We start from the raw sequence: 23,308 nt of genomic DNA on the forward strand, positions 1-23,308 counted from the left end.
AGGAGAAAGTGGCTTGGAAATAAACATTCTAAACAGATACCAGATATTCTCATCTATCTTTACTGATTATTTGAATTTAGGCACAATCATCTGAAGAGAGGGTAAAGAAGCTGTATATTACAAGCCCGCCCCTTTGTACCCACATGGGACTATGAAACCGCCAACTGAGTGGTTCTCATTTGATGACACCTGACCTTGAAAACTCCGCTGAAATCACTTTCTTTGATCACTCCTTTCACTCTACAAGTCTTGGCACTATAAGTTCTATTTTTAATTGAACTTACTTTTGAAGTTACAAAATAATGTGGTTTTTTCTTTTACAAAATAATGTGGTTTTTTATTTTAAAAAATAGATTAAGAAAAAGGAACTAAAGAGGTAAACCTCAGAACCATTATCACTATCAGACGGATAGTCTTCCAGGTCTTTTTTAATGCATAGACAGACATGAATATACCAGTATTAAAAAAAATCATTTTTTACCCAACTAGGATTAAATTCTTTGTTGGATAAACAGCATTGGTGTATTCCATTCCTATAGGAGCTGGAAGAAGAGATCTTTTAAAAAACAAAACACTTACATTTCAGTCCCAAGAAAAGCATAAAGCAGAAACATCATTTAATTTTTTAATTTTTTATTTTTTTAAAAAGATTTTTATTTATTTGAGAGAGAGAGAGAGCACATGAGAGGGGGGAGGGTCAGAAGGAGAAGCAGACTCCCTGCTGAGCAGGGACCCCGATGCGGGACTCGATCCAGGGACTCCAGGATCATAACCTGAGCCGAAGGCAGTCGCTTAACCAACTGAGTCACCCAGGCGCCCCAGAAACATCATTTTAAATGAGAGTTAAAACACGCTTCTCTCGATTTGGAGCGGGAAATAGAGGAATCTGATAGGGAGCATCGTCTTATAGCCCTGCAGCTCCTCTTAACACCCTCACATAGAGTAAGTTTTCAGTTAGTACTTCTTGAATGAATGAGAAATTGTCCCTTTTTATGGTGGTTTTATTTTGGGTTAAATAGTGTCAATACCAAGAATAATAGAAACAGATGTGTTCACATGTAAACGTTGTAAAGAGTGCTCCAAAGAAAATGACAAATCTTATCATCATCCATTTTGGATTATTCAAGCCAGAATTCACTTCCATTTTTACTGCAAATGACATATAAAATTAGTCCCATTCCTTTTTACCACTTTTGAGCCTTTGAGACAGCCCCATTGCTCATCATCTGACTTTTCACGCGTGTTGTGTGCACACATGCATGCTTTGTTCTCAAATGAATTGTGGGCTCTGCAAGGGTGGGGAGGTTTCTGTTGGTTTCTTTTGTATTTTCTCCAGTGCTTGGTACATGTTCTGCACACAGGAGATGTTAAATGTGTGTTGACTTCAGTGAATATTGTGACTATTAGCTCGCAAGGGCTGCCATGACAAAGTACCACCTCCTCATTTGCTGGAGGCTAGATAGATCTAAAGTTGAGGTGTTGGTGGGATGCTTCAGTTCTGAGGGCCCTGAGGGAAGCATCTGTTCAGGGCCTCTCTCCTTGGCTTGTCTTCTCCTTGAGACCTTTGGTGTCATTTCTCTTATATGTGTCTGTCTCTGTCCAAATTTTCCCTTTTTTTATGAGGGCACCAGTCATATTGGATTAGGGCCCATGCCCATGACCTCATCTTAACTAATTATAACTGCAATGACCTATTTCCATATAAGGTCAGCTTCTGAGGTACCTTGATGTATCAATTTTAGGGGGACACAATCCAACCCATAATAGTGACCTCCCACAGAATCATGAAAATTCAGAGTGTTCACTCTGCCTACCTGATGCCTGAACCCTGTGCCCAAGCCGAGAAGAACATGTAGAATTTTAATAATATTTTGGCAATAGGATTTTAGGGTTGTTTTTTGGTTTTTAATGTGTCTGTGTATGCTTTCCAGAATGGTTCCCACTGCCTAAGCCTCAAAGCCTTCAGAATGTCTGGAACAGGTAAGCACCACCTTGGAAAGCTTCTCTTAAAAGCAGGGCCTCAGTCCCCTGGACCTCAGTCCACTGAACACGCAGCCCCTGAGCACCTGGATCTCTGGGGGCCATGGGGCCCAGGAAGATGCCTCCAGGAGAGCCAGCCACCTGTGAGTGTGTCAGTTTTTCTCTATGAACCATTTTACTTTCAGTGAGTTTGGTCATTAAAATTGTTTTGTACCCCTCGACCATGCCCAAGGCCCTGAGAATGAGGGAGTGTTGGCCTGCAAGAAAACCTAGTGGGTTTATTATTCTCCAACACAGAGAAACCAAATAACATCATTGAGTGGCTATTGGGGGGAGGGGGCGGGCAGCTTGATTCATGGAGGTCATGCTTTCCCAGGCCCTCTCCACGCAGCCTCGGCTCAGACCAGGGCAGACTTTTATTACCAGCTTTCAACAAATCCCTAGTTTCTTTTACAAAGTAAAACAGATAATAGAGACATTCCCGGAATAGTTAGCTAACTAAGCCGTGCCAGGCAACCTTAGGGCTAAGAAGAACTCAGTGTTTTCGGACAATGACCAATTACAATAACCAGTATTATTTGATCTGAGAGTAATTAGCCGAGGCTCTGTTCTTTTTGCTTCAGTGAGGAGGCAAAAAGGGCAGTGAGGAAAACGTCAGAGACAGGGGAAACAGCTCAAATGTCAAAGAAAAACACACTCTCGCAGGTGGGGAGAGGGGAAGAGATCCTAACTGAACGTTTGAACGTTGTTCTTCCCTGAAAATGTGGTAGGGTTTAACCCAGCCGAATTTTGTTTGATTTTTTCATGCTTACTGTTTACGTGCTTAAAAAAAAAGCCTCCATGTAGAGTGAATATCAGAGCACAGAGAGGTCAGATCATAGAGCTGTGGGCTACCAAGGACCTCTTGTTGGGAGGGACAGGTCTCCTCAGGAGGGCTATGCTCTCCGCTCTTATCTGCAAGCTCACTGTGTCACCTGAAACCCCCCCACCATGTTTTGGAGACAGGTTCCCCAGAACCACTGTTTACCCTTTCATGCAAGATGTGCAAACTTTCTCTGGCCAGCACAGTCAAGCTCCCTAGCCCCCGCTAGAGATATCTGGATTTTAGCACTGCTCTCAGGCTTTCTTCCAGTTCACTATTGGCTTCCAAAATAAATGGTAACTGCAAACCTGCAAACCACCTCAATACCCTAAGCAGCTGCTGTTGGCATTGTTGCACAAGCCAAAGAAAGTGCCAGAGCCTCCTGCTATCACCGCACCAGCCCTTCCTCCTGGGCTGAGCCGGACTTGGATGCCCTGAGTATCCCTCTGGCTTCTCTGGCCACACGCAAGACCCGCCGCCTCCGCCCATTGCCTCATCCCAGCTACACTTGTGCCTTAGCTCAGACTTCTGGCTTCTCTTTGCTCACACCTTCGAATCAAGGATAATGTCTAGAGACGTGCTGACTGATACAGTAGCCCCTAGCCACATGTGGCTATTTAAAGTAATTAAAATTAAAATTTAAATTTAGTTGCTCGTTGCACAAGTCACATTTCAAGGGCCCAATAGCCACATGCGAGTAGTGGCTAACACATAGGAGGGGGCAGAACTAGAATATTTTCATCATCATGGAAAGTTCTGTTGGACAACACTGGTCTAGATGATCCCATGAGAAAATTCGTGGAACCGAGAAGGACTTTGTCACTGAACTAACACTAGGTGCAATGTTTGCAATGTATTATTTCATTTATTCCTCACAAACCAAAGTCTTAGTTCCAAGAGGTGGAAACTAAAGCTCTAAGAAGTGAAGTAACTTGGCCACAGTCACCAAGCTAAGTAAGGTGGAGCCCAGATCCATCTGGTACACAGGCTCTGTGACTTTGTCAACTGAGTCAGGTTGCAAGTGTGATGGATAAAGAGGAGCTGAGGCATCACTGGCTTTATCACAAGATTTCTGCAAGGTATGGAAGAACCGTGCGTGGGCCATAAATACACCTCAAGGCAATGCCTGGGGTTTGATTGTGACCCGGTTGACATGGGCTAGTAAGTGCACATTCATTTGTCAGATGGATTGGAAGATAATGGACAGCTTCTTTGATGTTGTTTCTTCCTAGCGTTGGATATATTTCGTATTGTGGGTGCCTGCTTTACCACGTCTTAAACTGGCAGCATTAAAAAAGTACCTACTCTCCTGGAACAACAATAAAAAGGTCATTATTGAAAAAAAAAACCAGTGATATTTGAATAATGCCTGCAGCTTAGTTCACAGTGTTGTGCCAATATGAATTACTCAGCTTTGATCATTTGACTATGGTTATGTAGAATGCTAACATTAGGGGGAAATGGTAAACATATAACTCTGGGGACTATTCCTGCAATTCTTCTGCAAACCAAAATTACTTCAAAATAAAAACAAATTGAAAAATTGGGGAAAAAACTAGAGCCCACTCTATCCGTGCCCTTTTTCCTCTTTCTATGGATCTAGGGGAAAACAACAAAGAACCCAGGTGAACTGATGATGACCAGCCTTGCGCTGCCAACAGTTAACTCTCTTCCACTGGGAAGGTAAATGGCAGTGGAGAATTTTATACTCCGAGCCAGCCTATGCCGGGAAATCAAGGTTATTGCCTCAAGCCCCGGAGAACCCACCAGATTTATTTTATTTTTTTTTAAGATTTATTTATTTTGAGAGAGTGAGAATGAGAGAGAGAGAGAGACAGTACATGAGAGGGGGGAGGGTTATAGGGAGAAGCAGGCTCCTTGCTGAGCAGGGAGCCCGATGCGGGACTCAATCCAGGGACTCCAGGATCATGACCTGAGCCGAAGGCAGTCGCTTATCCGACTGAGCCACCCAGGCGCCCGAACCCGCCAGATTTTAGATGTGTCGAGTGATGGCCAGTGGATGGAGCTTCACACAACCACGGAGCCTGATTTTCATTTTTTCTTATTGTTTGTGTTTCTATTCTGGACTTCTAAAATTAAATGTGGATGTCTTCACACCCAGCACTTCCTGTAGGATTGATTTATAATTTTAATTCTTTTTGCAACTTTTATGAGCAACGAGGTCTGTGGCAATCCAGGGCTGCTGGAATAAATTTGTTTTCCATGACACAGAGACAGGAACTTTCCCAGACTGCTGGTGGAAGTGGAAATTGGTACAACTGGCTAGTAGTCTTAATCAAAAACTTGAACATGTTGTATGTCCCTCAACCCGGGGATTTCTATTCTCAGGATTTATACTAAGGAAATCATTGTGCAGGTGCAGAAAATAGATTTCTTATTGAGGATGTCACAGCATGATTTTAATGGTAGCCTCTCGCAACCCCCAACAAAAAGGAAACAACTCTGATAAAGTTCTGGCTATGAAAATTATGGTATGCCCACATAACAGAATGCTATGCAGCTATTAAAATTATATCCTAGAAGGCTGTTCAAAGTCCTGGAAAGATGATCAAGATAGTCAAGTGGAAAAAGTAGGTTATAACAACATGTAGAGTATGATCTCCCTTTTTCTGGTAAAACAAAAAATATATCCACTTAAAATTAAGGGACTAAAGAAGAAAAACTGAACATCAAAGCAATAGTGATCATCTTTGAGTGAAGGGGCTTATCTCAGAGTGATGGGATAGTTTTAATTTTTTTTTCTCTGCATTTTGTAAGTGTTCTACAATAAATATGTATTGTGTTGGCAATGGAACACTTTTTGCTTCTAGAAATGTTACTAGAAGGAGGGATTCATCAAAAGATTTTTTGGTCTTTATTAACAGACTCTCATTAATTGGGTGGATGGGTTCTCCTAATTATGCAAGATGCTCCTGGTGTGTTTACTTTTTAACATCACAATCCTAACACATAATATTTTTTTGCTTTTTTTTCAAATTTTTATTTAAATTCTAGTTAGTTAACAGTGTAATATTGTTTTCAGGAGTAGAATTCAGTGGTTCATCACTTACATACAACACCCAGTGCTCATCATAACAAGTGCCCTCCTTGATCCACATCACCTAGTTACCCCATCCCCCAACCACTTCCCTCCATCAATCCTCAGTTTGTTCTCTACCATTAAGAGTTTCTTATGGTTTGTTTCCCTCTAACATATAATATTTATTAACATCTAGCCTATGTGGAAAGCTGCTGGTGGCAAATTAACTTTTGTTAATGTCACTTTTCATGCCAACTTTCATTTCCGAAGTAGTGGTTATAACCAGTGAAGAATTGTCCTAGCAAGAGTTAGAGGAGGTGACAAATTATAGAAATGTGATGATAAAGGCAGTGGACAGTAAGCAAGATTATAGATGGCAGAGAGAAACAGAATGATACAAACATGGAAGTAAATTAACATCTGTGCCCAAAGAAGCAACGTTTGTATTCCTGGGGCTCTTAGTTCCCAAATGAGAGTGCAATATACCAATCACAAGGTAGAGATCATCAGGACTCTTGGCCAGATTGGGTGGTCCCACTCTAAGTGCTGCTAGTAAAGGCTCATATTCAGGAGGGCACAGACGTGGTTTATACAGGGAAGACCAACAAGCACTTGGCCCATGGGAGGAAGGAGCAGGAGAAATGGGTGGTAGCAGTCACAGACTAGAGGCCATGAGACTGGAACAGAATGCTGGCACCATTAAAAGCCTTGATATAACCTGGAGGGAAGAGTTGGGTTAGTTGAAAAGGAAAGTCCTAAAAAAGAAGTCTTCATATTGCTGATCAGTGCCTACTCTCCTTTCTTTCATTTGCCTGGTGGGAATGGCCAGTTCTTCTTAGATGAGTCCCTACTACCCCTGTGAGAAGTTCCATCAGCCCTCCCTGGCTTTCCCAGCCACCCGACATAACCACAGGCTAAATACAAAGAGTATGTGTGCCATGCTAACACAGGTTCAAAATAGGTCCCCTGGTCTTCCTTGTCCAATGAGATTGCAGCTCCTAAGCCCCATCTACAGAGCAATTCTGTAATGATTCCATTATTGTGGGCCAATGGATAGGAGTGTGTGGAGGGAACCAACCATTGATTGGGGTGGGATTGTGGAGGTGAAAGCTGATAGATGCATTGCCCCCCGCCAGACCATCAGCACCTACCCACCCACCCACCCCCTGGAGTTTCATAGAGTGGGTTCACCCCTTCCCTTATAGCTAGGGTGGACTAGATAAAATTTTTTTCACAAGATTTTCCATGAATGTCCCTCCAGATTGATATTAGGCCCTAGTGATCTATACCACCTTCCCCATTCCAAACCCCCCTTTCATTGGCCCCGAAAAACCTGTGCCTGGGCAGGGCACCCTGGATGGAGAAAATACCTTCTGGCCTTTTCTCAGGCTGCAAGCTAATGAGTAGGCCTCCACCCCATGTTCCCTTTTAACTAGCCTGGAAATTGGCAAGGACTGGGGATTTGCAAATTTTCCTCTATCTTAAGTCTATGAAGCAATGACCACTAAGTTTGAGGGTAAAGTTATCTGTTTGTAGAAACAGTTTTATGTCATGGGAATCAGATACCTGGAAGTTTCTTAGGTAAATCTTATGCAAAATTTAGACCACTTACATCTCTGGGCCAGAATTTCCAGCATCACTGCATCATGGCACCCAGGAAGGGGAAGGGTATCAGTTCTTTGTCAATTTATTTTTGCTCAGTCGGGGATTTGCGTGGCCGTGCAACCTAATTCTGAATGTCAGACATCAGTCCTGTGGTTAATTGCCTCCTGCACAGTTTTGTGTCTCGTGGCTTCCCACTTGTAAACCCAACTATGGGCTCTAGAGATAGATGTATTTAAATGATTGGCACTAGATTAGCAAAGACTTTCAAACATTATAAGTAAATAGGGAAATTAAGACTCTCAAGTCCTGCAGATCAGCCCCTGCCACCCTCCCAGCTTCATATCTGTCCCCTCTCCCCCTTGGTCCCAGGCCAGCCAACTGGCCTTTCCTCTTCTCCTTAAACTCACTCTTCTCCCCTCATCCCTGGGGTCTGTATGGTGCTCATACAGCCTGCACTACCTGCCTCTCCCCTGCCCTCGGCACTCAGCTCAAATGCTTCTTCCTCAGGGAAGCCTTCCCTGATCAGCTCTTCCCACTCTGAGTCAGATATCTGGGCCTTTTCTGCACACGTACTTACGTGTCTCTATGATAATTTGGTTAGTGTCCGACTCCTCCCCTAGACTAAGCTGCCAGAAGGCAGAGTCTTCCCTGTGTCTTCCAGAGCCAACGACCTACAATCACATGGTCATTGTTCAACTAATAGATTTGCTCATCTCCAAATTTACAGGTCAGCACAGGTCAACTTGAGGATTTGTCCTCACTGTAACCTGGGCACTTAGCTCTCTTTGTACACTCCATTTCAGGGGGGACCAAGAGAGCTTCTTAGGTAATACCCTGGGGGCTGAGCTGCAGAAACACTGTAAATAAGGGTGTTTTCCACCCAAGCTTCACCCTCCAAAATTATCTCTTTCCCTCCCTCTCCTCCAGGATGCTACGCTTGCAGCCCTGGGATCACATATCCAGTTGGGCTTTTCTGTTTGGTGGGCACTGTCCCTCAAAGCAGTATCTTAGTTACACATTTCTGCTTCTGTAATTATATTTCTGGGTCCTTTATGTATGTATACATGGTACCCGGAGCCCATGGGGAGGTGGAGGCTGAATGAGAGCATACTGAGGATAGCTAAGAGTTCCAGGGGCGGGGGTTATCTTTCCACTTGCCATCAACTTTGCTCATCCCAGGAAAATCCTACTTGAGGCTCTTCTAGCCATCTCCTTCTCTCTACTTTTCTTCTTCCGCCTTTATTTTTCAGAAGGGAGGCCTTTGGAGAAACTATTTTTCTCTTCTATTTTTCCAGGTTGGGCAGGGTTCCTGAAGCTGAAGACCTGGCCTCCCAAATGCTGAGAGGCTTTCCTAGAGACCGCGTCTCTGCCCAGGAGGCCCTGATTCATGACTATTTCAGTGCCTTGCCATCTCAGCTGCACCAGCTCCCTGATGGTGAGTGAGGGACCTCTGTGTGTGTGTGTGTGTGTGTGTGTGTGTGTGTGTGTGTGTGTGTGAACATGCACATGTGTAAGTCTCGCGGTCTAAGTGTTTTCTCCAAGCACTGGGGAATCATAGTATTTGCAACCGGAAATGAGCTTAGGGATCAATTTAGCTGGGAGAAGCAAGAGGGGACCCAATCTTGCCTGAGTTTTCTATGAGAGTCCCTAAAACTCAAAAACACTGGTGGGTTGAGGTGACACAGACCTCCTTGTAACGATCCAAACATTTCACATTGACACTCTGAGAAACTGGATGAGATGAAAGTTGCCTCTGAGTTGTTTGTTTTCCCTAGCATCTGTCAGGAGAAGCACAACCAAAGTTGGCAACAACCCCCTTCCCTCTCTATAGAGAGTAAAATGATGGGTGACATGGAGATGTCACAAGAGGAGGGCGGGCCTGTCTTGATTGGTAATTTGATGCTGCTGAGGGAAGTGCCCCGTGGGGTGCTGGGGGGAGGGGCACATCCTCGCAGGCCCATCGCCCACAGGGAGACACAAGTTACCCTGAAATCAGCCTTGCTGCCTAGGCCTGAAGTCATCCTCCAGATCTGAAATCTGCTGAGGGATCATGTGCCTGGAGCTCTCCTCATGTTTCTCAGAATGTGGCCTCCTAGGAAGGGCCAGGCAGAGGATGTGGGCAGGGTGGTCATGGCTTGGCTGTTTGGGGGGGACCATCCTTAGGTGGGGTTTCTTTGGAAAAAAATCACCATGCAACTGAAAACAATTTTTTGAAGCCCTAAGCAGGAGAAAAGAAAGCTAATACGGAAGGTGTAGGGGCTCAGACTGGGAAGAGGGCCCAAGGATGTCATGTGGGGTGAAAATGAGGGTAGAGTGGGGAGCTGCTGCCTAAGAGGCTGAGACCTACAGTCTGGCCAAAGCCTCCAGGGTCTACAAACGGGACTCCACTGTATGTAGGACCTTGTCCTGCCACTGCCCAAAGCTCTGACTTGGGGACTTCTTGAGGCATTATATTATTAAAATGAGTTATTTAGGATCTCCAAAAATAACCATAATCATACAACTGGGGTTAATGTCTTACTTAACCCCGTAGGAAGAGTTAGTCATCAGGATTTATTAAGTTGCCATTAAGTGTCAGGACCATATTAAGTGCTATAAAAATTGAGGGAAAAAAGAGGCTTGTCCTTGACCTCAAGGATCCTCCGGCGTGGGAGGAAAACGGGGCGAGGAAGAGGAAACAGGGCACCCTTGTACACATATTAGCACAAATCATATCTCAACAGCTAAAGTCTGCGCATAATCAGCTACAGATGTTGAGAGGATATGTGTGTGCTAAAGGCAGTTCTTTGGAGGAACTAGAATAAGCAACTGAGAGAGTTTGGACTGGAGATGAATCTGGGTTGGAATTTGGAAGGAGCCGAGGAGCACTATTTGGCACATGGGTGGAACAGAAGATATCCCAGGCAACCTACAGTTCTTACTCCCTTTCCAGTACCTCAACTCCCACTGTACCCCTGTACTCCCACCCCAATATGCTGTTCCCAGTCTAAGCCCCTAGGTCCCTCTTCAGCTTTCTTCCCTTGGGGCCTAAGACTTCTAACCAGCACTCCAGGCAAACATACACATTTAGAAGTGCACGCACACACGCATACTCACACTCTCACATGCTTACACACTCACGCTCCCTACTCTCCACTTAACGAGACCTCCCTCACTGGCCCTCCTCCAGGATCTATTATTCCACATACTGAGAACCACTGGGGACCTTGAAAATGTCCTGGGCATAAGCTTTGACCTGATAAAAAGGAATTAGCAAGAAACAGCCACTGTTCAAAATAATGTGTTGTTAGAAACTTGGGTTTTGATTCTTCCTGGCCATCTGAAGCAGAGCCACCAACAGAGGGGCTGTGTGTGTGTGTGTGCGCATGTGCACGCTCACACACGAGCACACACACCAATGTGCGGGTGTAAGAGAGAGACCCATCTGCATTCCTTCTCTGTTCACCCAGCCACAGAGCCCAAATCTACTTTGACACTTCTAGAAAAATGAAAAGATGGAATCTTGCAGGAGCCTGCCTGCGCTGGGGGGGAGCCGAGGAGTGCTCACAGCAGGAGGGAAGTTGACTTTTCTTTATACATATAGGGGTTTTTCCATGCAGAGTTTAAATTATGCCTGATAAAAGGAGTTTCGTGGATGTTTCAGTTCTTTCAAATTCTCCTGGCTTCCTCCCAATTAAATGAGGTTTGTCAAAGCCACGGGGCTCTGCTGCTGCTGCCTCGGCCGACAAGCACTTCCTGCAGCGACATCTCGAATCCCCGAGGGAGAAGATGAAAGGGCCAGCGCCAAGAGACAGGGAAGGGGGTGGCGGGACTGGGTGTGTGTGTGTGTGCATGTGGGAGGGGGTGCAGAAATAGGCTTAGAGACAGACCGATGGATAGGACGTGGGACAAGTAGACAGGGAAAGCAAAGCTACCAGGGAAATAGGAGAGAAAGAGGAAGCCAGAGAGCAGCCGGGGCTGGTTGCTTGCGCACCTTGACAACAGTGGCCCTTACCAAGGACACATCTACAGAGGGATGCAAGCCCTTAGCCTGTCAGTGCCACGCTACTTCTTCATTGCCCAGGGCAATTAGCCTTTATTAAGAGCCTCCTTTGCAGACAGAGAGCACCAGACAGTTATCACGGTTCCCAACCTTCAGGGACACAGAATCTCCGTCTCCATGGTGGGCTGCCCCAGGCATAAGAATTGTGCAAAAATAAGACATGCTCTTGTGAGTGGTTTGTAAAGAGAGTTTCCCTGCCATAATTATGCAGGAAATTTTGCTCTCTGGTGGCATTTCAGTATGGAAGCATTTAGGAGCTTATATTTATATCATTTTATTCTTCTGGCTTTATTCTGGTTGCAAGGATAACAGAGTTGTCACTTTAAAATATATTCTGTTTCCCCTTTGATCTGGGAGATGCCAGCTCTTATTGTCTGCCCTCTGAAGAAGACAATCTGAGCATGAAACCTGTGGCTGGGAAATACGTGAAGAGTGGAGGGATGGCTTAAATTCCGAGAAATTCCCCACAACGTGCAAGAATCTGTCCCATCTACCCATGTTTATTTCTCCAAAGCTGAGACTTTCCCTGGGTTGTGGCAATAAGCTCATGGCCAGAGGAAAGCAGGTGGTTACTCGCCATGCAAATTCAGGGTTTCCAAGATTAGTTCCCTTTTGGAGCACACTCTTATACGGAGAAGCATCACTATTAGAACGGCAAGCATGTGGGAACTTCAGCCAAGCACTGACATGGTCCCTTCTTGACTCTTGAACACCTGAAGAAACATTTGTTGATGGAGAAATTATTGGTAGTCTCTCTCAAAACACACCCAACAGCAAGCTAATTGCTTCTGCAGATGGCCAGGGGGGTGCTCTCCCCTCTTGGTCATCGGCTTGCAGCCACACTTGTGGTCCTTGTGTCTGAGCCAGCAGCGCAGAATGTCAGCTGGGGCAGCAAGGACCTAAAATTAGGTCCTTGGCAACTCTCTAATCTTAGCTGCAGGTTCAGCTTCTTCGTTTAATTCCCTTTGCCCTCAGCATGAACTTGGGCTCTGGGAAAGGAACACTGCTTAATGATTTGGGGGTGGGGGGAGTAGAAAATCATTAAGCTGCCCTTTCTAGAAACTGGCTCCACTCTGTTCTTGCAGGGAGACTTCCAAATGTTACCCTTGGAAAGTTAAGACTGATTTTGGAAGCTAGCCATTTTGAACCATAGACACTGATCCACGAAAGTATTTTTTTTTAATCTGGGGCAGTAAATGCCACGTGATTTAAGAGTCTGGTCCTTAAGCCCTGGTCCTTGATCATCAGGACATCAAAGGCTGTCTCTCTCTGTGGGTTGGTCCCATTTTACTTTCCAAATCCCAGACTTGAGTCTTTCCCATTCCTTCCTGGACTAAATCCCCCTTCTCCTTTAAAACAGGTTTCAGCATCTTAGAAAAAAAAAAATCCTAAAACTTGAAAGCTTACGATTGTTTCACATGTAATTTTGCAAAAACAACTTACCAGAGTCTTTCTCATCATCAAATGCTTTCTTACTGCAGGCATAGAGGCATGGCATTGACCTCTCCCATACGTCACAGCACCCTAGTGTCTATACTCCGCAAGTTCTTCAGCAGGCCTTATCCATATTGCCCCATTAACATCTGAGTAATTTTTTTGTTTTGCTCCAATAAAAGAATTTCAGGCCTTCTTTTAATTATCTCTTTAATATATTTGAAGATCCCTTGATATCACTTTCCAAAGCTCACTTCTCTAGGCTGAATTCCTTTGACCTCTCTTCCGCCCGATATAGATTCTGTTTCTCTCACTCTTTAACCATTTTTGTTTCATTATTCTATTCTGAACCCCTTCCAATTATTTTGCTTATCTCTGAGACTCTGGACCCACATGGACTCAGATTTCTAACATAGAGGGAGAGTTCTGTTCCAGTTCATTCATTAAAGATTTACTGAGGGTCATTAGTATGACAATGAGTGATACAAAAATGAATTAGTCAGAGAGTCTGTCCTCAAAAAGCTTATAGTCCTTAAGGAAATGAGACAAGTATATAAACAGCCACAGTTCAGGTGTGAAGTGCTCTGGGCATTCAAAGGAGGTAAGATTAAATCCAGCTCTGGGGATACAGGATGGCTTTGTGAGTGGGCCTTTAAGATTATGAGGTGTGGATGGTTGGGGAGGAAGGACATCCAGGGAGAGGAATGTCAACCTCCTCTTAATAACATCTAACATCATAGTGAAGTTGTCCTCTTTTTAATAATAGTGGCACAATCCTGACTCATATCATGGTTTTTACTCCTTATTGTATGGCTTCTCGCAATAACTTAAACATTTTTTTTAAGTAAACTCTGCCCCTAATGTGGGGCTCAAACTCACAACCCCGAGATCAAGAGTCACATGCTCCACAGACTAAGCCAGCCACGTGCCCCAGTTTAAACATTCCTTACCATATACTAGTGAAATTCATTCTTTATATGCTAATGATTTCAAATCCATTCTGTGCTCGCTTTTATTGTCCATTCAAAATTTAACCGGGGTATTTTGCCATTCTAGAGGTCAAGTTTCAGGGGATGGGAGGGAAGGGAGATTCTGAGCCATGCCTCTCTTTTCTGCCTTTAGGAGTTTGTAACCTCATTCAGACCTTTTAAATCCTCCATTATTCAGTACTTAAGCAGTACAGGAAGAAACAAGGAGTTTGGACGTGTCCTCCATAACACACTTCCTCACCTTCCATGCTCAAAGATGTTCTCAAGGGATTCCAGTACATTAGCGAAGATCCTGGAAAGAGAGGAAAAAGTTAGAGACACTTTGAGTGGGAGAGGATCTCAGGGACTTGCTATTCCATATCTTCATTATATAGATTGAGTCCCTGACCACCCCGGGAAGAATAGAGGCTGCCATTTATTGGGCATCTATGTGCTTCACACAAATTCTCATTCCGTTTGTAAACTAGCTGGTGAGGCTGGAGTTATTATCCTCACATTATATATTAGAAGATTGGGACTGAGAGAGGCTAAGGAGATTGTTCAAAATCACACAACCGGTAAGTGGGGGAGCCCAGGTTTGACTTCAAGTCAGGCTCCTAAACCACTCTTCCCACTACTCATTGCTGCTTACTAAGGATCACATGGGAACTTAGTAGCAAAACAAGGATTAGAACCAAGGTCTAGACCCCCCAGTCTGACCTTTCTACTCTCTTATGCTCTATGTTTATTTTAGAGCCTTCCCAAGAAAGATTCCACTTGTCCCAGGTAATATGCTTGATATCTCACAATTAAGAAGGTTCAATTTCATGTTTATTTTTATTCATTTATTTGAGAGAGAGAGCGCATGCACATACACAAGCCCGTGAGTGGGGGGCGGGGCAGAGGGAGAGAATCTTCAAGCAGACTCCCTGCTGAGCACAGAGCCCAGCTGGGGCTCCATCCCACGACCCATGAGATCATGACCTGAGCAGAAACCAAGAGTCAGATGCTCAACCAACTGAGCCACCCAGGCGCCCCCAATTTGTTGTTTAATAATAGAGTTGCCCCCGACCTCTTCCTTAATCCTCAATGTCACCTTGTCTTAGTGTCTGTTCCCTTTTTTTTTTCTTTTCTTTCTTTTTTTGCTTTTTGGGTTTGTTTTGTAATACACAGTCACCTTTGGGTTTTAAGACTTCTTCATCCATGATGGTTCTTTTTTTGTTTTACTGAAATTCATTCAATTTTCTAGGGTAATTTCAGGAATCCGACAAAAAATTGGGCAAAGGCATAAAATAGCGATTTACATAAGGAAAACAAAAAAAGTATACCAACACATGGAATAAAAAGACAGTCTTACTAGTGATTAAATAAACACAAATAACTGATAAGTAGTTCTTTTTCCCCCCTCAACCTAATGACTCCCAGTGTTAGTAAGATTGTGATAAAATCATTTTCTGCTGGTGATGTTGTAAGATGGGGCAACCTTTGCAAAGCCTTATGACATGCATATCAGGAGCTATAAAAATGGTAACAACCTTCAACCCTGTACTTTGGTTTCTGGAAATTATTCAAAGAAACAATTGAACAGGAAAAAGAAAAAAAGAACCCTAGATGCATAAACATGTTCATTGCAGTGTTGTCTATAATTGTATTTAAAAAATTACAAAACAAAAATAAAAGAATCTAAATATTCAACACTAAGAGAACCAATTGGATAATGTTATATTGACTCAGCATATTGTACTATATAACCATTTAGGATAATTCACAGGAGTGTGAGGTAGTATGGAAATATTTATGCCATTATGATGTGAGCTAAAAGAAAGTAGGATACAAAATTGCATATTATAATCTACCTGTGAAACATATTATGCATATCAACAAAACTGAAAGGTAGCATACAAAAATAAAAATGCTCCTGCCATTTAGGGGGATTGTGGGTAACTTTTTTCTTTTTCAACGTTTTCTTTAATGTTGATGTCATATTGCTTTTATTGTTTAAAAGAATGAGGTAGGGCAAATGGTACAGGGAGTCCAGGCTCTGGACTGAGAGTTAAAGGACCTGAGTTGTCTTTTTTTCCAGCGGGACATGCGTTATTGGCCTTCATAAAACCTCAATCTCTCAGTCTACACAATGGGTTAACATTAGTTTCCTTTACCCCAGATAGACAGAATGTTTATTTTATAAATCTTTTAACTCACTGAATGCAAGGGTTCACATAAATGTGGTCCTAGGAGAATGAGAGGTGGGAGGGAGAGGAAAAGATAAATAGGCACTAATTAATTTTAAAAGGAAAGATCATCTGCTTTAATCGGAAATGCTTATGTGCTGTGCCCCCAGTCAGAGTTTTAAGTGCACTCCGTGTTAGTTAGCAACTTCAACTTAAAGTGGTACTGTGTGATCCTCTGGGCTTTGAAGATAGAAGCCTATATATACATACACATGAGCTAAAATTACCGCGTAGTCACGAGGCTGTGTGCACGCTGAATAATTAAATACACAAAGCAACTCCAGCTGATGGATTGACCTCCTGTAAGGGTAGTGCAAAAACCACGTGACAGGGAAATTACAAGACATTTTGAGATGATGGTTTAATTTCCAAGCTTTCTTTTCAGCTTGCGCTTTCTCTTTTAGCCATTACAGGCAAGTAAAAAAGATTTGATTATCTTGTTTCCTGTGAAAGGTTACTTAGCTTCTCAATCCCATTAAGTCACTTTCTGCACTCCAGTGCCCCCAGCCTTCACCAGGTTATCAGTCCAGGAAGAGTAAATGGAGACACCAGGATCGGATTTCTAAAGGAAGGAAAGTTAAAGCAAAGTTTGAAAGGGGTGACAACCAACAGCCAGGAGCTTAGGAACTCAATTAGACTGAAAGACAACTATCTCATTATCTCCTTCCTAAATGATCTAAATACATAAGAATCTAAAAGTTTTAAATAAACTTGTCCTACTCACTGTCTAGATGACTGAATTTCCCTTCTCAAAAAAATTTTAAACACCCACTTTCGTATTTATTTATTCTAAGTGCGAAGCAGCTGTGATAATTATGCTGTCAGATTCAGTAAGCTAATGAGGAGTCAGTCGAATGGAAGGTTTTGCTTTTGTGGGACTGCTGCGGGAGAAACGCTCTGCTGCTTTTTTCCCTTCTCTCTTTTTCTTTCTTTCTTCCTTTTTTTTTTTTTTTTCCTTGTTTTTGTTTTCTTTTTCTAGAGTCGGGCAGTCCCGGGGGCCGGGCCAAATTGGAATCCCTTTGATGAACTGGTTGCTTTCCCAACACTGTTCCACCAGAGAATTTCTCCCTCTTTCCCTCTCCCCACCTCCTACACTCTCCCTCCCTCCCTCTCTCCTTCCTCCCTGGCTTTTGAGGGATAAGGAGGCCCGAGGGAAATCTTCATGCCACTGTCCCCAAGGCAAGAGGACACTTCTCCCTGAGGGAAATTCCCAAAGTGGTTTGGGTTTGAGTTGATTTGAGAGTAATCTGTGAAGTTTACACACTGTTTATTTTAGCTGTTTATTTATGCTATGGCATGAGCTAGACAAAAGTAGAATACAGAATTGTGTATTATAATGTACGTGTGAAGATGTATTATGCATACCAACAAAACTTGACGTCTCCCCTTTATAGCCTAGCAAATGTGTAATTCCAAACCCAAGGACTCAAGGCCCCAGACTACTCGTGGCATCCAAGGCAGATGTCTAGGCCAAGGGAGGCAGAGATGGCCCTGCAGGTTTATTTCTGCTCTTTGGGTGAGCAGCTTCCAGCAAACAATATTATTAAGGCATCTTGGGCTTTTGGTGTGCCAAAGCTAGACGCTTCTCATTTTGTTAAATTGTGCAATATTTAGAGCACTCCAGGTTCATGCAGATTGTGAGCCTTGGAAAAGCAATGCCCAAGTGAAAAGAGGTCCTGAGTAGGTTTGTGGTGACAATTGCTTTGGTGACAACGTGGCTGTTGTTTTTCCCAGATGGTATGCATGCTGAGGGCTTGGAACAAAGGCCACTAGTTAGGGGCTCCTGGGTGGCTCAGTCGGTTAAACGTCTGCCTTCAGGCTCAGGTCCTGATCCCAGGCTCAGGTCCTGATCCCAGGGTCCTGGGATCGAGCCCCGCATCGGGCTCCCTGCTCAGCAGAGAGCCTGCTTCTCTGTCTGCTGCTCTGCCTACTTATGCTCTCTATCTCTGTTAAATAAATAAATAAATAAATAAATAAATAAATAATCTTTAAAAACAAAGGCCACTAGTTATTGAAAATATATTGCGTATCAAGAACAACCCAAGATGTTTTGAATATATTATCTCCTTTAAACTTACTGCTATAAGTTTATCTGCCAGGAAGTTTTACTATCCCCATTTTGCAGATGAGCTCCTTAAAACATTAACTTTGGGAGGACTTGACCTCTAATTTTCGTGTAGTAAGCACTCAGGAACAACACACACTTGAACACAGGCATTTATAAAAATGCCAACTGCCAGCATACTGAACGAACCCGATAAATCAGAGGGCAAAGGTGTGTGTGTGTGTATTTTTTTTGCAAAAAAAATTTTTGTATTTATAAAAGTTGTACCATAGGGTCTATTTAAATACATTGCCTAATGTAACTAATACACCAGGATTTAAAATTTTCCAAAACACATCTAGGCCCAGCATGATGCTCATTGCCTGCCATCACTGGGGCTAATGTCCAGACTCCTTGGCTTGATATTTACTCCCTTTACCATCCGGTTCCAACTCATTTTTCCGACTTCCTCTACCAGTCTGTCTTGCTCTAACCGTGCAAGAACACTTTGCAGTTCACTCAGACACTTTCCTTCCCCTTTACCTTTGCTCATGCTGATCCTCCAGCCAGCAATATCTTCCCTGGAATTTGACTGTTGAAAGTATCGTCTTCCTTCACGGTTCAAAGGGCACTTGTCCGTGCTTTTCCTGTGCTCCGTGGAAACGTGAGAGAGGAGCTATGGTAATTCTTTACTTGCACCTCACATTCAGCCCTTGTTTGTTAGTGTGTGTGTCCCCAGTCCTATTCCTGTTTTTGGATCTTCATCACCTAGCGTAACACTTTACCCAAGTGCTCATTTGGTAAGTATGTGTTGAATTGAATCAAATAAGAGGCACTTGACAAGTATTAGTAGATTCAGTAAAGCGAGTTATCCATGAGTCAGTATGAATTGTTGGTGGGTAAGTCTGCCTCATGTTATGATGTCTTTTCAGGTGACAAATACTACAACAGACATAAAAAATACACCGTGAAACATTCCAGGAAATAATACGTTGGTGCTTTTCTCTTTTCCTCCCTACAGAGGAGTCTTTGTTTACAGTTTCGGGAGTGAGGCTAAAGCCAGAAATGTGTGACCTTTTGGTGTCTTACCAGAAAGGTCACCACCCAGCCCAGTTTAGCAAATGTTGGTGAAAAGAGGGAGCGACATCACCAACATCCTTTCGGGTAAGGATCCCAACTCTGAGTCTTCTTATGGACGGAATTGAAAATCCATCACCGCCAGGGGGAGAGGACATTGTTCATAGATTCAGAGCACCTCTGTTCTGTGTCCGGCTCTTCATTCCCACTCTAGGGACGGGGGCCTAGCCTCTTCGGGCTGCAAAAGGAGGATGATAATGTGCATCACCTGTCTCTCTCACTCCCAGAGGAGTAGTAAGACTCTGAAGACAGAACTTACAAGGCATTCTAAGGCCTTTAACTGATACAGGTGGAACAAAGTACCACACTGGCAGGTTGCAGTCCCTTAATTATGTAGCTCTCTCTGTCAGCTGATAGGACAAATCAGGGGTCAAAACCCATCCCCATTTGCTCAAGACTGAGGAGTGTCCTGGGATGTGGGACATTCGGTGCTAAAATCGGCCCAGCCTGGGGTAAACCAGGGTGCTTGTTCCCCAGACTGGTGCAAATAAAACCTGGCCTGACCCCAAATGCCAGAGAAGGACTGGTTCAGGGCCTGGCCCTGCTCAGGGGATGGTTTTCGATGCTTGTGAGAATCTAGTCATCACTGCTCCAGACTTCTTAGGCCACCCCTTCTACACAGTTGGTTACAGGGACTTCTCTCATTCAGGGTGAGTCTGGAGAACAAGGACCGGATGGGGAGCCATCCACAATGTCTCAGACACCTCTACTCTCCTCACTCAGCCCAGGGTAGCCCAGCCTTCCAAGGTAATCTTGAGGAGGAAGGGTGCTATGCAGAATTTTTCTGAAACTACCATACCCTGAAAGGAGTTCTGGTAGGCAGAGGAAGCCCGGGGGGACAACCCCAAAAGCCATTATAATATAGACACCCCTCTATGTTACAAGTGCACTTCTCATACTGGGCCTTCTCCGGCGGGGAGAGGGGACAGTAGTCCAGATAGAGGAATCAAGGTGAGACCCATGCACAAAGCCAGCCAGTCAACGGGCCCTGTAGGTGACCCTGGCTATATCCCAAGCCACAATAATTAGACTATGATTTGACCACCCCTTTGGCAACCACAGCTTGGCCATGCTTCCTAAAAGAAATTTTGGGGCCTGGATGGTAACCACAGATATGCCCCCCACACCTGCTCCCTCGTAATATCATTCAAAAGGCAGGATTCAGCTCTTTGCCACTTCCTCTTGGATCTCTCTTTGGCTGTTGATATTTCAAGGCATGTACATATCAGAGATGTTTGCCTTCTGGATTTTCTAAGATCATTGTATTTAGAAATCTGGAAAAGTCAGGGAAGTTTAGAATTATAGCTGTCCCTCAGCATTTTATGCAATAATGAGGTTTGTATTTTGACAATATGCTATTGGAATTACAACAGGCAACACAATAATATGGTATTTCCCAAACACCGTATTTTCTAAAGCAGAGATTTTGCTGTGTAATTATGTCACTTTAAACCCGCTAGTTATGAGAATAGGATGTGCATTATCTATGTTCTATAAAGTGAGGATTTGCCCTTCATAAAATTATCAAAGACATTGATGGAAATGGCCTCAGACGGTGGTGTTCCATTAGCATTACTATTACTTCTAGTTCTGTTGTTATTTTATTTTACTAAGCAATCAAAAGATAAGGAGATAACCCTGCCTCTCTGATCTTCAGTGACTTTCCACAAAGGATTATTACCTGTATATATAAAATGGTCATCATAGAAGGTCAATTAAATTCAGCCTGTCAAACTTGGCACCTGTGCCAGCAACTGAGAAAGGGAGGAGGCAATTTTCACTTCTATTGGAGTAACCTCATAATGTCCCTAGGCCCTTGGTATTAATGTAAGGAGATAAAACCCGTAGGAGAGGAACCACAATAGGGAAAATCTAGAGCAATTAAACTGTTTAATAAATGGCTTGGGATCAGCAAAATCTGGGTGTGCTGGAGTTAAACAGACTAAAGGTAATCACATGGACACTTGGGGCCTGTAAATCTTTTCCACTAAATTGAATTTATGTTAAAATATTCACTTTCCTGGAGATTCAAAATGTAAATTGGGATATTAGGACGTGTAACTGGCAGCAATGCCTCAAAATTAAAACTCTTATAAGAGCCTCAAGATGTCAGTTTCAGGAATGGAAAAAAAAAATGTATACTGATGTCTGCAATGGAGATATAGAGGGGAACTAAAATTTGCTGGGTACATATCATGTGCCAGGCACTTTACACATGTTATTTCAAAGCTTGACATGTTGTGAACAATGGGGTATGGTGTGGTACAAATGCAGTTTGCATATCTGGAGATTGCTTTTTATTATTTTTTAAAGCCCTTTTGGTTCTTATTGCCAGAGGTAAGATGTAGTCTCTGTTATAATTTATTATTACCTTTTCCATCTATATATATAATCCCATCAATAACTTTGCACTAAATGTTTAACAGGTTTTCCTTACTTGATCTGACTCGTATATTTTGATTTTGTTTATTCTTCATTCACTTACAGGGCTACATTACTGCTGTTTCAGTTTTAATTTGCTTTGCCTTACTAAGAAGCTTCAAATCTAACTGCACAATGGACCAGGGTTTTCATACCATCACCTGTGACCTGGAATATTGTAAATATGAGGTCCAAGGCAACGGACATGATACTTGAAGAAAAAGCAATGATTGATTATTGCTCTTGTCATTTGCCTAGAATTTAACATTGATTGACTCAAAAATTAGACAACAGATTGAAATAGTCTGAGAAGAGGATTTCTGAATAATTTCGTCTGTTTTGTGATTTGATTGAGAGATCCCTGGGCCAGAAGGACTACAGGCCAGATGAAAGGCTAATGATTAAAAGAATCTGGAGACAGAGCTGGTGCTTACAGAGGCCTGTCCCTCCTGTGTTCACTTATAATTTCCCCCAACAAAAGGACTTCTGTGGCAAGGAGAGGATTAGTCTAAAGTTCAGAAAAATCTCAGGGAAGATGGTTTCTTGGATAAAATTGTCAACGAAAGGACTTGCTTGAGACGCTTTGTTAAGATTTCCTAGGAGGTGCTTCTTTCTTCATTAACTGGATTATCAAAACACACTACTACCCCACTCCCGTTAGATTTTAGAAGTTTGGATTGAAATCCTGGTTAGATTTAAATTTTTTGGCTATCTCCTTCTACTGAATCCCAGTTATTGGTGATGATAGGAAAAAGTGATGAGGAATCTAAGCTCTGATTTGATGGTGGCGATACTGAATAGATGGGAACAAAGAGTTCCAAAGATGTAATTCAAGCCCTGTTGCACCATCAGACACACATGCGTGTGCACACACACAACCCTCAAATAAATGAGAGATCAGTCTCAGCTAACACGTATCATTTTCCACAATGACTCCTTCTAAAAGAAGCCAGGGAAACTCAAATTACTTCACCTAGGTATCATCTACTCATGATATGTAGCAGCCTAGAAACCAGAGACTTCTATACATCCTTTAGAAGAACAAGAAAGAACTAATTAAGAAAGAATTAAAAAGTAATACTAATGCACCCAAAGTCTGAGATGGGGAAGAGGAAAAATGCATACAAATAGCCCAAGGAAATCTACCTTAGTATTTGACCAAACTTCTCCAAACACACCTGAAAGATGAAACTGTGTGGGCTGGATTATGGGGCAAATATATGTGTGTCTTGAAAGTGGTTTTTCAACCTAGACAAAAGCCAATTGTGGTATGGTATAAGGTAGAGTCTTAAGCCCCATTCTACAAATATTAATACATATTTGTATTAATCACTTAAATAAAATCAGAGAAGGTACACAATTTATTCATATAACTCATTGAAGTAAGTAATTATTATTAATTTATTACTTCCATTTTACAAAAGAGGAAACTGAGACTCAAAGAAGTTATATAACTCAACCATGGTGGTATACCAGAGTTAAGGTACAAAGCTCATGTCTGACTGTCTCCAATGTGTATGATCTTTCCAAAAATCACATTTTAT

At 42.9% G+C, this 23,308-nt stretch overlaps 1 protein-coding gene across 2 annotated transcripts in view; it reads left to right on the forward strand.

The window, feature by feature from the left end:
• Positions 1–21,905, forward strand: part of CDK15 (cyclin dependent kinase 15) — a 78,168-nt gene extending 56,263 nt beyond the window's left edge. Inside the window, exons 11-14 of one of the 2 annotated variants that reach the window (XM_027590802.1) lie at positions 1,932–1,980; positions 8,783–8,922; positions 19,228–19,370; positions 21,831–21,905. In XM_027590802.1, coding sequence (XP_027446603.1) covers positions 1,932–1,980; positions 8,783–8,922; positions 19,228–19,337 — 299 coding nt within the window. In that variant the 3' untranslated portion in view covers positions 19,338–19,370; positions 21,831–21,905. Of the gene's footprint in view, positions 1–1,931; positions 1,981–8,782; positions 8,923–19,227; positions 19,371–21,830 lie in introns of those variants that run through there. The other variant, XM_027590803.1, reaches the window with a different exon arrangement.
• Positions 21,906–23,308: the final 1,403 nt, after the last annotated feature.

The sequence above is a fragment of the Zalophus californianus genome, chromosome 3 (genome assembly GCF_009762305.2).
Source record: "Zalophus californianus isolate mZalCal1 chromosome 3, mZalCal1.pri.v2, whole genome shotgun sequence".
NCBI lineage: Eukaryota > Metazoa > Chordata > Mammalia > Carnivora > Otariidae > Zalophus > Zalophus californianus.